The sequence below is a fragment of the Carassius auratus genome, chromosome 27, assembly GCF_003368295.1.
Source record: "Carassius auratus strain Wakin chromosome 27, ASM336829v1, whole genome shotgun sequence".
In the NCBI taxonomy this organism is placed as follows: Eukaryota; Metazoa; Chordata; class Actinopteri; order Cypriniformes; family Cyprinidae; genus Carassius; species Carassius auratus.
The window spans coordinates 26,810,805-26,827,148 of NC_039269.1; the positions used below are offsets into that span (position 1 = coordinate 26,810,805).

The window sequence follows — 16,344 nt, forward strand, 5'->3', positions numbered from 1 at the left end:
AGTGTGAATGAGTGACGCAGCACAGGAAACACCTCTCTGTGCCATGAAGGGGGCTGGCGATCTGTCTGCATATGGAGCTGCAGCGCCGAGCAGACGCCTTTAAACACTCAACTTCCACACACACAACTGTTCACCGTTTACCTTTCGCCCACAAACCGAATTCGACAGCGCACGCGAGCGAGAAAGTCTCTCCTAACAGCAGCGGTTCCGCGAGAGAACAAACTCACTCGGCGAGAAACCTCTTCCGTCTCCCGCAGCTCGGGACTCTTTCACACCGATACACGATGACTTACCGCGCGCGATTCCCTCTCCAAACACCGGAGACTTTCTCACTGCTTGTTTGTTTATTCTGATAGGGAGGAAGATGCTTAAATCCTCTCTTGCATGCCTGGAATTTTCTGCCCTGGAACAGAAAGTGGGCGTTTTTCCACACCGAAGCAACTAGAGGATTCATGCAACTTGCAGTTTCAAGTGAGGCAACATGCTGTAAGTTCTAATGTGCAGTCATCTAAAGGTTAATAACATCAGTTGCTGTTTTGCATCGATTTGATGATGAACATTATGCGCCTGGATTCATAAGACCGCACAGATTCTGAGGTTATTTAGAGAGACACACAGGTCGAGATGGCACAGGAGAATGTGTTTGATAACCGCAGTATAGTGGTGAAGTACATCCACCATAAGCTCTGGAAGAAGGGGTACGTGTGGGAAGTGAACGGACACGATGACGGTGTCTCGAATGGACTGATGATGGAGAGGCAGGAGGACCGCGGCTCCCGTCACGACCCGTGCAGCGCTCTCCACACGGTGCTACGGGACGCTGGGGACGAACTGGAGCGGCTTTATCAGTCGGACTTCGCGGAGATGTCCAAACAGCTGCATATCACGTCAATCACGGGGCAGCAGCGCTTCACCGCGGTCATAGACGAGCTGTTCAGGGACGGCGTGAACTGGGGCAGAATCATCGCTTTTTTCGAGTTTGGAGGGACCGTTTGCGTCGAATGCGTGAATAAGGAAATGACGGCGCATGTGGATAACATCGCGGGCTGGATGACCGAGTATCTGAACGGGCCGCTGCACGCCTGGATCCAGGAGAACGGCGGCTGGGTATGTAACTAAACCAATGTATAACCTACTACCTCACGTCCGAAGACGCAGGGTCGCTCGCTCCGCCCCTTCTCCTGCGTTCGAAGTGTTGCGTGTCATCTGATTGGCCGATAGCGCTGTCCATTAGAATGCGCCAGCCAATGAGCGGCGGCGATTTCTCACACCCCTCTCACGCCTCCGCCATGGAGCCTTCGGTAAATGTGTTTCCATCGTAGTTTATGCGCATTTTTTCTTATCGCATATAAAGTTTATCCTACTCAAATGTGCCTGTAGTTTTTTTTATGCGCATTTTTAAAATTTATTCGCATGTTGGCGTTTCCATCCAGCGGTTTTTGATGCGATTCCAAAATGCGCATACAAATAGGTGGATGGAAACGCAGCTAATGACAGCTGCTGTCTGCAGCAGAGATGAAGGTGTGGTTCTCCTGTGCACAACTTTCAGGAACCGCTGTTGATTCATGCAAACAGGAGGATGTTTATTCTTATACGCCAACCAGTTATATGGGCTCTGATATTTACTCACCAAATCATGTGTTTCATTTGCCCCGAGCTATTCCTGTCCTAAGTGCAATAGTTCAGCTCGTGACGAGACGCGTGTGATATTGTTCAAACAGAACTGAACTCTAATTGTTTTTTTGCTAAGGTGTACCTCTAATGTATCTGGGATACCTGGTTAGCGCTGCCAGAATTCTGAAATGAGAATTGTAGTTCAGCACAGAAATGTTGAGATTCTGAGGATTGTGAGAGTCCTCTAGGGTTTTTTTTTCTGGCATGCTTTTCATTTTCTTCTATTGAGTATCTCTGGTGAAACAGACAGTAACAAAACCCCAGAAAAGATGCAAAGGTTAAGTTACTGGGTAAATCTTACACAATATTTCAATAACTTCTGCAGTCATGCCAACCACCTCCAACGCAACATGTCTGGGTATGCACCAAAACAGAAGATACAATACATATATTAATTTTTATTAACTATAATATAATATAATATTTTTTAATTAAGACTTTCTAATCTTATCTAATCTAAAACCAGCAGGAAGCATTATAAAGTGGAATGAAAATTATCTATTTGTGATCTATGTTATTTATCTTGTTGTGAACGATTCAGACTCACAGTATCATCATTATTTCATCCAGTTTTTGGTGGCAAAGTAAAAATGGTGGATTTTTTTAGGATGTTTGGTCCCAATAGGTTAAATATGGCTCATATGGACTTTTAAGCTACAGGTAACTATCAAATATGTTCATAAATCCATTTTAACAGTAACAATGATGCAAGACTTTACATAAAAATGGACAACATTAATGATTTACACCTCCGTTCTGATATCACAGAACTGTATTATTCCTAGTATTTCAGTAGCATATAGTAGGTATACTGTGCACAGTATGCTCATTTACTAAAAAGTGTGGTATGCCGCCAAGATAACACAGTGCATGGTACTGCATCCCACAGTGCAATGCGCTTGACTTGACCTTTCATCTCCAGAGTGATGAATGAACTAAAAGCAGAGTTTGAGAATTGTTTTAGAAAACAATTCCATTTGGTGAAGAAATTACACACTTCACCTTAACTGTTAATAATTAGAATAAAAGCACAAAAAATCTAATCAGACATGCCACTAATGAGTTGATGTGACAACAATGTAGTACATGCATCTGTTACTAAGAAGTAAACTAGCATGCCATTCAGTTTCAGACTTTCCAATTTTGGTGAGGAACTCAGGAGACATACTGCTTTTTTGAATGGCCATTCAGAACATGACCTTTCCATAACGAACTCCCTTGAACGGTGACAAATGAGCGGGAGCTTATGGTTTGGTGCGGCTTGGTAAGGTCATCCAGAACGTCCCCTCATTCATTCACTCTGTTGCATTCAGTCTCCACATCTCAGTTTTACTACCATAGACTGCTGCATTATTATAGTTAGTCCTAGTTAGAACAAAGACTTAATGTGCATAATTCAAAGCAATGTGTCCACAGGGTATTCATCAATAATTCAAAGGCTGTATTTCATCTTCAAGGAAGAAAAGTTTAACATTCCCCTTGAGTCCTGACCTTTTGAAAGTGGAAACTACTGACACATATCAAAGGATAACATCCTCGCTGATCCCGAACATCAGCAAAGAGTCCCTCCATTTACACATTTCTTTCCATTCATGGCTCTGAAATAGAGCAGAACGCTTCAGAGAGATGTAACATATGCCTGAGTCACTCTGGCAACTGCTTGCATTATCCAGCAGTGGAAATATTGCGGATAAAAGACACCTTGCTACAGTAGCTATTGAAATGACTTAAGATTTAAGATTAAGACTCATTAACCTTAATGAGAACATTTGGACTCCACCTGATTTACACTCTTCTTTTGAAAAATGATATGAAAAAATCTATCTTAATCTTTAGCCTTCCATCTAGGGTTGCACAAGGTGGAATATTTTCAGAAATTTTTCAGCATTTTTGGAAAGTTTTCAGAAAATTATGGAAATTTTTCTGAAGTTTTAAGAAATTTACTGCAAACGTGCCAATCTAGACTCTACACACTCTTGACACTTCGTTGCATTGTGTTTCTGAGTTAACAGAAATGTCTGTAAAATGAATGGATAATGTTGTGTGTAATGGGATGCCAGTACTTTTTCTGTTATTTTACAGATGTATTTTTTTACACTTGATCTCTGTAGCATCCTCATGCTATGCAGGCAATTTTATGTTTCATTGATGCTTTTTGTTAAAGCTTGAAATTGTAAACCATTGACAATCCTCATGTTGGAGAGATCCTGTTTTACTCTCTCGACCAGTGGATCCCATTTCCAAATAAATATCATTTCGCTTTTGACATTTCACAGTGCGGAAGTGACTAGAGAAGCTTATAAAGTCAAGTCTGTTCCATGTCAAGGTGTATATGAAATCTCATGTCCTCTAAACAATGGGCTGTTACAGTAGATTAAGATTACATCTTTAAACTTCTGTTTTCGCAGTAGTTCTGTAGCATCTCTGTTGTTAGCTAGTGAAGTGGATTTACTTATAGTAGAGTTAATGAAAGTTATTAAGTGCATTGTTATGTTCGAAGCGGATGTCAGAGCGGGAAGATTTTAAAACGAGCGGTTCATTCACAGATTTGTACAGTCTTACCTTCAGACTGAGGAAATACAAACAGAAGTCAGAAGACAACAAGTGGAGCGCTGAAAAGGGGAGGAGCTACATAAGTTCTGTCGAAGATCTACGATTTAGAGGCTCGACAGAAACATTTAAATAAATATTGTTAAATTAACAAATAAAACACTAAAGTGTTCCAGGGATGCTGTAAAAGGGAGAAGATATATAGCGGAGTAGGTTGTGTCGGAACATTTTGAATTCATTTTGAGTTTTTTAATCATTATGCCTAAACCAGTAAATAAACTGATGAACCAATCAACCAAGATTGATCAGCCAATATTTGGCAATTTTATCATTGAATTTTAACTTTGGCTAATCAAAAGAAGTGTTAGTTCCCCAACTCCGTGTGTCATTTTGAATCTATGATAAATAATATAAATGCACATATAAATCACATTTATATTATTAAAGTATCACATTTTTGTTTAAAGTAAGTACCATTTAATGTGCTATCATTAAATTATTTATATTTCGGCATTATATCGGTCATCTGCCACCCTTCTTTTCAGAAATCACACTGGATAATAAAATTAACTGAAAAATCATAATTTATTATGTAATAAAACAGAAGTTCTAGAGTGTGACATAATATCCTCTTGCCCATATTTGTTGCATTTGACATGACCGCTAACTTGATGAACTATCTATTAACTACACTCTAAATCTTGCTAACTTATTACCTCAGAAAAATTTAGTTAATGTTGCGCAATATATTCAGGTTTACTTAGAAGCCGATTTATGAAACTTGAATATACTAAGTAACCTTGACTAGATTTTTCCGCAGCAATAAGTGCAACTATTTGTTAACAAACAAGGCACAGTGAAAATCCACTAAATGATGTCTTATTTGTAAGCTAATGACAAGTTACTGTCATCATATACTGTAAACATGTTGTTGTGTAATTATTCGTAGGAACAGAAGGTTGAGATCAGTGTCTATTGTGGTGTTCTATAAAAAGAATCAAGTTTACTAGATTGCTTTGACGTGGGCAGCATGATACTATAAATCCTGCCAGGGTTTATATTTTCCGCCCTGCACTAAACACAGTGACGGAGGCGGCACGCTCATTAACCTTAATGATGACATTTGGACAAGCGAGAGCAACGTTTGTGCTCTCAAATCGGCCTACCTTCTGTTTCCTGTTTAACACGCGACTTAAAAATAGCTGTCATTTGTGGTTTTATGTTGTTGAGTCTGCTGTCTTGCCCCATACACTAAAAATTCTCATCTAGCTGCATCACAAATCACTGTGTGTTTGTTTACCTCCCCGTCTGGATCTCAAATACAAGCTACTGTCTGTATTTTGTCCTGTAATTCACCATGTGCTCATAGACAGTGTTCAGAAAATAACACCTTGAGTCATATTCTATATATTTTTCAGTCTGTTTCAATTATACATTGGCCCGGTGGGATTCATTCGTCCCATGCAGAGTGATTCCTTTCATCGAGGCCTAGAGGAAGTCAGTGGAGTTTTTCTGTATTTTTTAGTCTTCTGGAACTGAAGACTGGAGTTAACTAAGAGTCTGACAACTAAATCTATTTGTGGAGGTTACCCTCTATCCATAAAATGAAAAGTTAGCTGTATATTTTAATGAATTTTTTAAAAATATAATAGGATTTTATAAAAAATGCTCAAAATGTATCACGGTTTCTACAAAAATATGAAGAAGCACAGCTGTTTTCAACATTGATAACAATACATGTTTAAGCTGCAAAGAAGCATATTATGATTTCTGATACTGAATGATGAAAATTCAGCTTTGCATCACAAAAATAAATGACATTTTTGATCAAACAAATAGTGCCTTGGTGTGATCAGAAGAGACTTTCCAGTTGTAGTGTGGATATATTTATAAGTGCCACTTTCCAGTGGTCACTATAGCAAGCCACAAACAAAATATTTGGTCAAACAGTAGGTTCAGCTGGTTTAAAGAGTTACAACCTTTGAAAATGAACACTTAACACTTTGATCCTGGGTTTAACTACCCTATTCTCCTCTAAATTCCTGTTGGACACCCCTCCCCATTGCACTTCTGTGAACTCTGTGTCAAAAGGCCTAGATGTGCGTCCTGCAGACTGACGAGGTAATGCGGCCATAGCCCACGTGAGCAGCACCTGTGTTTATTTGTGCGACGTAACAGTAAATGCTGCATGACGTGCTGTGTTGGCAGCTGCGTGGCTCTTAAATTATATACTCCTTCAGCCCACTGAGCCAGGTTCAACTGTAGAGGGAGCTTTGCGTGCCATCGGGCCAATCGCAAATAGATCTGCTGTCTGCTGATAATGTGACTTCGCAAAAGAGCTTTGACATTTAGCTGGAGACATTTGCTTGTGTGTCTTTAAAAGAGGGATTATGAGGACTGCCCTTTATAAATTATTCCTCCATTGAAGTTTGGGCACACCTGGACAGGTGATGGAGGATTAAGAGAGAGCTGGTTTGGTACACAACCCATTGTATGTTCTCTCCAGTGTCAAGCCTGAAATGTGTCAGGAGGATCATTTGAACATCTGTTAGTTGAATCTAGGGCTGCATGATTATGACAAAAATCATAATGGTCGATTATTCACTTGTAACTGCAATTATAAATTACGATTAGCACAATTTACATTTAATGACGTTATACCATTGTTTGATGCAACTGCATACCATGTTTTATATGAAAAAAACAAAAACACTTTTAGTGCTTTTCTATAGTATTAAGCCTCAAATATCAACTATTCTTTAATTTATATATATATATATATATATATATATATATATATATATATATATATATATATGAATGAATGGTATTATAATGTTATACTAAAACTAAAATTAAAGTAATGAAAAAACCCCTTAAGATAACATGTAGAAAGAAGAAAACACATCTTAAGCGCACAGAATAACAAAAGTGAACAACTAATTGCCACTTTAAACGATTACGTAATTGTAGCATCCATAATTGTAATCACGATTAGAAAATGTATTAATTGTGCAGCCCTAATGTACGGACAAAGAGATAATAAACAGACAAAATAACAAACTATACTAATAAACTGCTGTAGAGCATAATGTATAAAAGGAAAGAATGTTTTTCAAGGGAAAAGTGAACGCTTATTCAAGTAAAGAATACAAAATATTCCAGACTAATATTTAAGTTGTTTTGAAGTTGTGTTGTTAGAAAAAGAATATGTATGTTTCATACATCTGGACTGTTTTTGAGCAGCTTGAGTAATACGGTCCATTCATTCCAATACTGGTTTATATATATATATATATGTGTGTGTGTGTGTGTGTGTGTGTGTGTGTGTGATTGTCATATAATGAATTACTGAAATAAAATTTTTGCATGAAAAATGGTTGTGTCACAGTGGTTTTGCTGTAGGTTCTGTAAAATGTGTAAAAGAGTTCAAAGAGTTTTTTTTTGAAGGATTGACACTTTGGATAAAAGCATTTGCAAAATGAATAAGTGTAAATGTTATGGTTATTTGTGTGTTCGTGCGGGGGAGGGGTTTTTCAAATAATAATCGAATAATACCCAACGATTTTCAAATATTATCTTATTCCTCGTATTTTTATGCTTAGTACAGTAAAAAAATACAGCACCTTTGATAAAAAAAAGGGAACATTTGTACTAATTTGATGTCTCAGCATATGCCAATAATAGTTTTATCTTTAGGAAATGGTACCTTTGTGTCTTTATCACTGGAAAAAATAAACCTATCATGTGATGGCCCTGACGCAATTGAAACAAGTTTCATGCTGGCATGGCACCAAATGCTTTTTTTTAGTTGCTAATGTCTGTGTTCTTGTGGTGCCATCAGCTTGTCAGCTTTGTCATGATGTCACAGTCCCGAGGCTCCAGAGGATTCAGTCACATGGCATTTACTGTATGACTTGGGCCAAAAATATGTCAGTATGCAGGTGCCATACGTCAGCAACTGGTGTTGAGATGAATGGGAATGCTGACGGCTACCTCTAGCCGTGTAAAACTGGCTCCTCTTCTCTCATCAGTATGACTCTTCACTTTCAACAGAACTATTACTGACGAGAACGTCCTGTAGTTCTCATATCAGATGCTTCTTTGAGAGATTATCATTCTGATTTATTTGCTTAGGGGATGTGAGAGTGGAACAAGAGCCATGTGCAGGAAGTGGAGAGCCACTAAAGAAAGTTGAGAGTGGAAGAAGTCCTTGGGCTGCCTTTCACGTCACATGTTTCACATCATGTCCTTCCACACACTGAAAGTGAACCGTAAATGGTTTGTGGAAAATTAGCATTTAGTATCACAATGATGACTTTTGGTTACAGTGAATTGCTCAAATGCTTCTATTTTGTACCTCTGGAGATTTCTGTGTAATTTAAAGTGATAGTACACCCAAAAATTAAAACCATTTTTTTCAAAACCGATCCGATAGCGAAAATTCTGAGTATCTACCGATCCGATACCAGCACAGTTTTTTTTTTATCAGTGTAGAATTTCTATACTTCTCTTTGTTGACCTGATTATAATATTTTTTTTGTGTTAAACACAATCGACTACATATTAACAACCATATTTTAATGAAAAATAACAAAAGGAAAAAAAAATATTATAATCAAAATTCTATGACTAAAATACTATAAACTAGGTTAGTAGATAATTCAGCAGCAAAAGATACCCTAGATTCTAGAAAAATCACGGGTGCACAATGTTGAAGTTTGAAATAGGGGTCGACCAGTATTGTTTTTCAGGGGCAGATACCGATTTGCTTTATTACAGATCACGTAGATATATATGTTCTGGTATAAAAATGAAAAAATTTCAAAATTGTAAACAACAAGAGCTCTGACACCGATACGATAACCCTTAAAATGTTTAATATCGGCGCATATAATCCATTGACCTCTCGTTTGAAATCTCTTTTGACTGAAGAATTTAATATTCTTGGAAAACTGAACACAAAAGATAAAAGCCATTATATCATTTTTGACTTCCAAAAAAAAGAAAAAATATATATTGATGCATATCTGTCAGTTCTGCAGCCGTGGTGATAGAAACAATAGGCACAGCAACGTTAAGCAGTGAAATGTAATGCTTAAGTAATATAGCAAAAAGTACAGTCTAATAAATGTGTGTGTGTGTGTGTATATATATATATATATATATAGAGAGAGAGAGAGAGAGATTTATAATGTTAATAACTCTGGAATGCATGAAAAGGGTTTACCTGGATGTTTGTCACAATACCTGAGATTTTGCTTTAATATTGTTGTTTCTATTTCACAGTGACTTTAAAATCAGTCAACAGAAAAAAAATAAGAGAAAAATTAAGAATTTTACCAGTTGCAAACAAAACAGAACTTCTGTTTAGTATGTAAACAAGACAGTGTCTGTTATTTCCTCATGAGTAAATGTATACTTTACTTCTATGTGAGAGTTTTCACACTCTCGGTCTAGCCTGAGCTCAGTTCAGTAACGTTCACAATCCAGCCAAGTTTCCCCTCGCAGGCTCCTCTTACCGGAGCTGCAGTCACTCACCATCTGCCCCATGTTTACACTCATCAGCAGAGTGCTGGGAATCTCAGAAACATTTCCTACTGGCCTAGCCAAAGGGAAAAGAGCAGGCGTTCAGCATAACGTCTGTCGCAAGACACAAACACAAATCTGTGTCTCTTTCATTCTTTTTTATGTTACACATGTAATACCGAGCATATACTATATATACACTCTGCACTTCAGATGTTTCAGATTTACACCTGACAGTTTACAGCAGAAATATGGTTGTTCTCTATGAACAAATACTCAGACTAAATTATACAAGGACAATTTACACAAACATATTTTGCTTCAATTCTTCCCTTTAGCAAGGCATGTCCTAATATTGACCTATGCTTCTGTCATCCAGTTATGTTTCTACTGAACAGTCTTGTGATTGCAATATGTTAGATACACACAGAGATGCTTTAAGGCTAAAAACATACTCTGTAAGTACACAAACATGCATGAAAGATATTGCAAGTATGAAGACCCATTTTATAGCCTATATTTAAAAGTGATAGTTCATCCAACCACAAAAAATCATCAAATACTTAGACTCATTCCAATTTTACTGAACAAAAAAAAAGGATATTTGAAAGAATATATTTTTGTTTATGCAATTAAGGGCAATACGGTCCACAGGTCAGACTGTTGCTATTCTTTCAGTTTATATTTTACATTTTTCTTTTTCTTTACACTTTTTTCTTGCAAATTCTTGAGGGAAAGAAATTGTTGATAAAGTTGCAATTACCTTTTTTTTGTTCTGTGTCAGAAACCAAAAACAGAATTTTGAGATGTTAACTCAGAATTCAGAGGAAAAATGTCTTCATTGCAATTCTGTGTATATTTTTCACAATTCCGACTTTTTTTGTAAAACTGCAAAAAACAAAGTGCAAATTGTGAGAAAAAAATTTGCAGTTACCTTTTTTTATGGCAGAAACAGCTTCAGTACAAAACAACCAAATCACTAACAAATCCACTACACATGTCAACAATTTTACTAATTTAACTTTCTCTGAAAGATTTTTTCAAACATTTGCTTCAACATGATATTAGTTGTCCTGACAGAGAAAACTGACCCTAAAAAGATTATGCGATTATGCAATACTGTGATCTCAATAGCACCCCTAGTGGCAACACTAAGAATGCAGTTCATACATGTAACAACATTTCTGACAAGGGATGTGCAATTTGAATCAAATAGAATTAACAAAAAAAAAAACAACAACAACAAAAAAAAACTCTCCTTTATATTTATACTATGTGATATAGTTAAACAATATTGTGCATGCAGGAGGGCTGAATATCAGCAGAATATAACAAACATTTCAAATATAATATTGTCAATTTTGTCTGTTTTTGCTCTGTATTGCCAATATTGATACTGATTTAGTTTGATTGGTAACAGCCCTATACTGTCTTGTTATTCTAAGTGAATTTAATTGATTAAAATAAATAATTTAATTTAATTTAACATTAAAGATGTTACACATCTAATATGCATAGAAAAATTTCTATTTAAAGGGGTCATCAGATGCGACATGCACTTTTAAAGTAGTTTAAACTGAAATGTGTGTTGGCATTGTGTGTACACAGCCACCCAATAATGATAAAAATTCACCCAGTATTTATTTATTTTTTTAATCTCGTTAAATCATTTCCCCTTTCTCATATCAAGCTATTCTCGGATGCCTGACCCAGGACCTCCCAGGATTGTTGATTGACACTAGCGTTTTATCTTAGATCCGCCATTGTTTCACCGCCAGAGCAGGAGTAGACAAAAATGTCTCCGAAGGTGTTCTGTTGTTGGATGTAATAATCAACATAGCAGTCGTCATTTACTACCGACATCGGAGCCAGACAACTTTGATGCTGACCTTCATACGTCATGCTCCCGCTTCTGTGTTCAACTGTGAGCGAAAGCTACATCAAAGTGATTATTACATTTTAAATATGGATATTTTTCTTACAAAAACGCATTGATTCACTACAGGAGGCCTTTGATCGCTTTTTTTTATAGATGAGTGATTTTTATTTAACTTCTTTTGGACTGATGCATGCAACAACCGCTGAGTGGCATCAAAAACAGCTTGAAAGATCAAATAATTTTTTTTAAATAACTCCAACTGGTTTCATCTGTAAGAAGAAAGTTATATACACCTAGGGTGATTTGAGGGTGAGTAATTTATGGACTAATTTTCATTTTTGGGTGAACTAACCCTTTAAGTTGCTTTTCCTGCACCTGTAATGAAGGGTGGACCGAGAACAAAATCTATAAATATGGATCAATAGCAAGTTATCACAGAGTAATCTTGTGAAGGTGGTTACTGTAATGCATTGTTCTGGTACACAGTGAGGTTTTCTGAGAGCACAATGGTGTGAGTGTGTGATAATAGGCTGGTGTTGGTGGAGGCGATGTCCTGTGTTATCCCAGAGGTACTCCACACCCTTCCACAGCATATTTCTGTGCCCTGTCTCTGGAGGATCCTGCCAATCGGAGGAATGTAAATAAATAAAGCAGATGACCTGGGTGTTGCTTTCCTGAGAGGCCTTCCATGGGTGGGAATGAGCATGGACAATCACTCCAGCCAGGTCAACTGGCTGAACTTGTGTGGCCGTTTAGCTCTGTGTTAAACTGGGTGTGTGTGTGTGCATGTGAATGTGAATGCATTCAAATTAATTAGAGCATGTGAACATGTTCATTCACAGTCAGTTGGTAATAAACATTAACACCCTTAAATTAAATGTTTCAGAAAGGTGTTATGGTTTATTAAAGCACCTATATATTAGTGCTTCAAATAGCCCATAACTTCTAAAAAAAAAACCTTCCCTTAAAAAAATTAAAAATGAAATTCTGTAGCCAAACCAGAATACTGGGGAAACACACACACACACACACACACACACACACACACACACACACTACAATTCAGATTTATTTTTAAAGCATTTATCACAATAATTTAATTTAGTAAGTAATTGCTAATTAATTAGCAACACAATATATTGTGTTAAATATATTTAATAAATGTTTTAAGTCCAACAAATTAAAAATACATAATGTAAAATATTTTTGTCTTAAATTTTCTGAGGACCCCTACAGTTTGCAAACCATCAGGTTGACAAAGAAAGATGACAATGATCCAACTAGGCCAGTCATGAGTATTGTTTACTCGTCTAATGTTTTTTTTTTTTTTTCCGGTAAATGGAATTATCCTGAGGAACTGTTAAATATAATACATTTAAATCACATTTTGCCTTTCAAAATAATGGCAGACACTACAGACTTTAAGGGAATTGAACCTCACTCGAACAGCTGAAATTGCATCAAGATTAATGTGTCTTTCTGGATCGTGCCATTTGCTGTGTTTTGGTTTGTGGCAGACTCACACAAAAGTTTATCATCAACAATTGACACGCATAATGCATGAAAAACTCTCAAGCCAAAAGCCAAGCCAAAGGTTCTTGGTCCTTAGAGTTTCACATTATATATAAATGAGGACTTTTCGTGAACTTTTCGTGACCGGTCTAATTCTAACAAGCTTTTTGTATGAACAGTATGGTCCTCACAGAGATTTGCTTGGAAAATCTAAAATTAATATTTCCTACTGGCACACTAAAGCAAAAGATATAAATAACCATCTAAAAATTTTTTTTTTGTGCAGTATTGCATATTTTAAACCACGCTCAGTAAGCTCCTGTCTGTTGCATCACAGGAAAGCAGTTGGATTGACAGGGGCTCCTCAAATGCACACTATATAGTACTTAATATTTGATCATGCAATTCATTGTTTCTTGTGATTGTGATTCCTCTATAAATACATTTAGGCCACCTCTGTTCGTCAGTAAAAAGGTCAATGTTAAAGTCTGTGCTGCTTTGATGCAAATTCTATGCAAAGTACAATTGCTTTTGATAGGCTTATTTGACCACAATGCAAGTGACCCATAACTAGAGATGCATTCAGATTTTGGCAACTGAGTGAACGCATTTGAATTGCATTAGTGTCTATCTGATGCAAACAGTGTGGATTAGATATATGACAGGTAAACATGTCAGCACTGTGCACACACTTCAGCATGTCCAAAAAAAATAACATACTGGCAGTATGTAAATCTGTTTGGCTGAAATTTCAAGAGTTGGCTCGTTGGCAAATAACTTTAGTATGACTGGTGTATCAACCAGCTTGATTTCATATAGTTTAATTACAAAATTATCCAAATGGTACATTAATAACATTAAATAACAGACAGCAGCAGGTTTATTAGGCTGATTTATCTAAATATACTGACAAGCATTCTATGACGTTCCCAACTATTTATGTTCACTGAAGACATAACTGACTGTGTTTAAGTGAAAACTCGCAAATACAGACAGTTTTATAGGAGTTGAGCCTCATGCTGACGTTTGGCAGGAGACTGGCTCCATCTGAAATTGCATAGTTCCCTACTATACAGTAGGCAAAAAAAAAGTATGTGACAAAAGAAGTATATTCAAATTCACATTACGCATGGAGAAGAAGAAGGTTGTATGCCAGATTACATTCATACACATTCTACACACATACAACACACATTCACACTATATAGATAGAACATGCTCTTTTTGTGGTTGCAAAGTAATTACTTATTCAAAAAAGTACCTACTCGAGAGAGTATGTGATTTCGGATGCAGATGTGTATTTATGGCCAAGTTTGCTTTATATGGAATGAAAAGTTAAAGGGGGGGTGAAATGCTCGTTTTCACTCAATATCCTGTTAATCTTGAGTACCTATAGAGTAGTACTGAATCCTTCATAACTCCAAAAAGTCTTTAGTTTTATTATATTCATAAGAGAAAGATAGTCTGTACTGATTTTTCCCGGAAAAACACGACCGGCTGGAGCCGTGACGTGTGGGCGGAGCTAAAGAATCACGAGCGCCAGTAGGCTTTTGCGTTGAGAGCGTTTGGAAGCTGTGACATTACCATGAGGAAAAAAAACATCCAAAACAAACCATGGCTAACAGTCAGATTCAGCGTATATTTATGATCCAGAATCAGATCCCGAGGCTGAAATTTAACAAGAGCAGCAGCAGCAACAACATCTCTATGTGGTATGTACTGAAACTGTATATAAATATAGCGGTTTTGGAAAAAGACTAAGTTCCACTTTATGTTGTCTTTTTTTTTTTTAAGCTGTACATGTGGAAAGTGCAGTTTTATGACAACATCGCATGTTGTTTACTTGGTGTGCTTACGCGCCGATAGCTAAGTTAACAACACAGAGATATTTGAAGCAGTTTTACTCACCGCCTTCGGTTCCAACACACGATCGTGACCATTTTTCGTTGGGACTGCATTATCCTTAAGAAATAAACGGTGTGCAAATCCAGCGTCAAACTGGGCCTTGTTTGTAAAACAAGCATCTTCGAAATGCAGGGAACAAACAAAAACACTTGCACAGCTCCGTTGATGCTCTGTAAAAATAAACTCCATCCACTGGTCCCTTAATGCTGTTTTTTTTGGTAATCTGTGCAGTGTTGCCTTGCCCTGGCAACCAAAAACACACTTCTTTTGTGACATGTCGCTCTCTCGCTCTGATCAGTGAAGTCTGTTGTGCTCTCAGTGCTCTGCTATACGGGAGCGCTCGCTCTTCCGGCAGAAGTGCCTCAGGACCCATATAAGGAAATTCCGCTCCATCTAACGTCACACAGACCCATACTCGAAAAAAACTTTCCGAAACTTGTGACAAACCGGAAGAGGTATTTTTGGAACAAAAATACTCCTTCAAATGTACAACTTAATTTTTGAAACTTTGTCCATGTTTAGCATGGGAATCCAACTCTTTAACAGTGTAAAAAACTCAGTATGCATGAAATAGCATTTCACCCCCCCTTTAAGTGAACATTTTGATCGGCTCCTAATGGATCACTATTGCACAGACTCTGGCTCCTAATGGATCGCTAATGGATCACTACTGCACAGACTCTGGCTCCTAATAGATCACTACTGACCAGACTCTGGCTCCTAATGGATCACTACTACACAGACTCTGGCTCCTAATGGATCACTATTGGATCACTACTGTACAGACTCTGGCTCCTAATGAATCACTACTGCACAGACTCTGGCTCCTAATGGATCACTACTGCGCAGACTCTGGCTCCTAATGGATCACTAATTGATCACTACTGCACAGACTCTGGCTCCTAATGGATCACTACTGCGCAGACTCTGGCTCCTAATGAATCACTAATTGATCACTACTGCACAGACTCTGGCTCCTAATGAATCACTACTGTACAGACTCTGGCTCCTAATGAATCACTACTGCGCAGACTCTGGCTCCTAATGAATCACTACTGTACAGACTCTGGCTCCTAATGGATCACTATTGCACAGACTCTGGCTCCTAATGGATCACTAATTGATCACTACTGCACAGACTCTGGCTCCTAATGAATCACTACTGTACAGACTCTGGCTCCTAATGAATCACTACTGCACAGACTCTGGCTCCTAATGAATCACTACTGCACAGACTCTGGCTCCTAATGGATCACTAATTGATCACTACTGTACAGACTCTGGCTCCTAATGAA

At 37.5% G+C, this 16,344-nt stretch overlaps 1 protein-coding gene across 1 annotated transcript in view; it reads left to right on the forward strand.

Annotated features, from left to right (window-relative positions):
* LOC113046085 (apoptosis regulator Bcl-2-like) overlaps window positions 1–16,344 on the forward strand; it is a 38,063-nt gene continuing 21,719 nt past the window's right edge. The window contains exon 1 of the mRNA XM_026206936.1: window positions 1–1,107. Coding sequence (XP_026062721.1) covers window positions 625–1,107 — 483 coding nt within the window. The 5' untranslated portion in view covers window positions 1–624. The remainder of the gene's footprint in view (window positions 1,108–16,344) is intronic.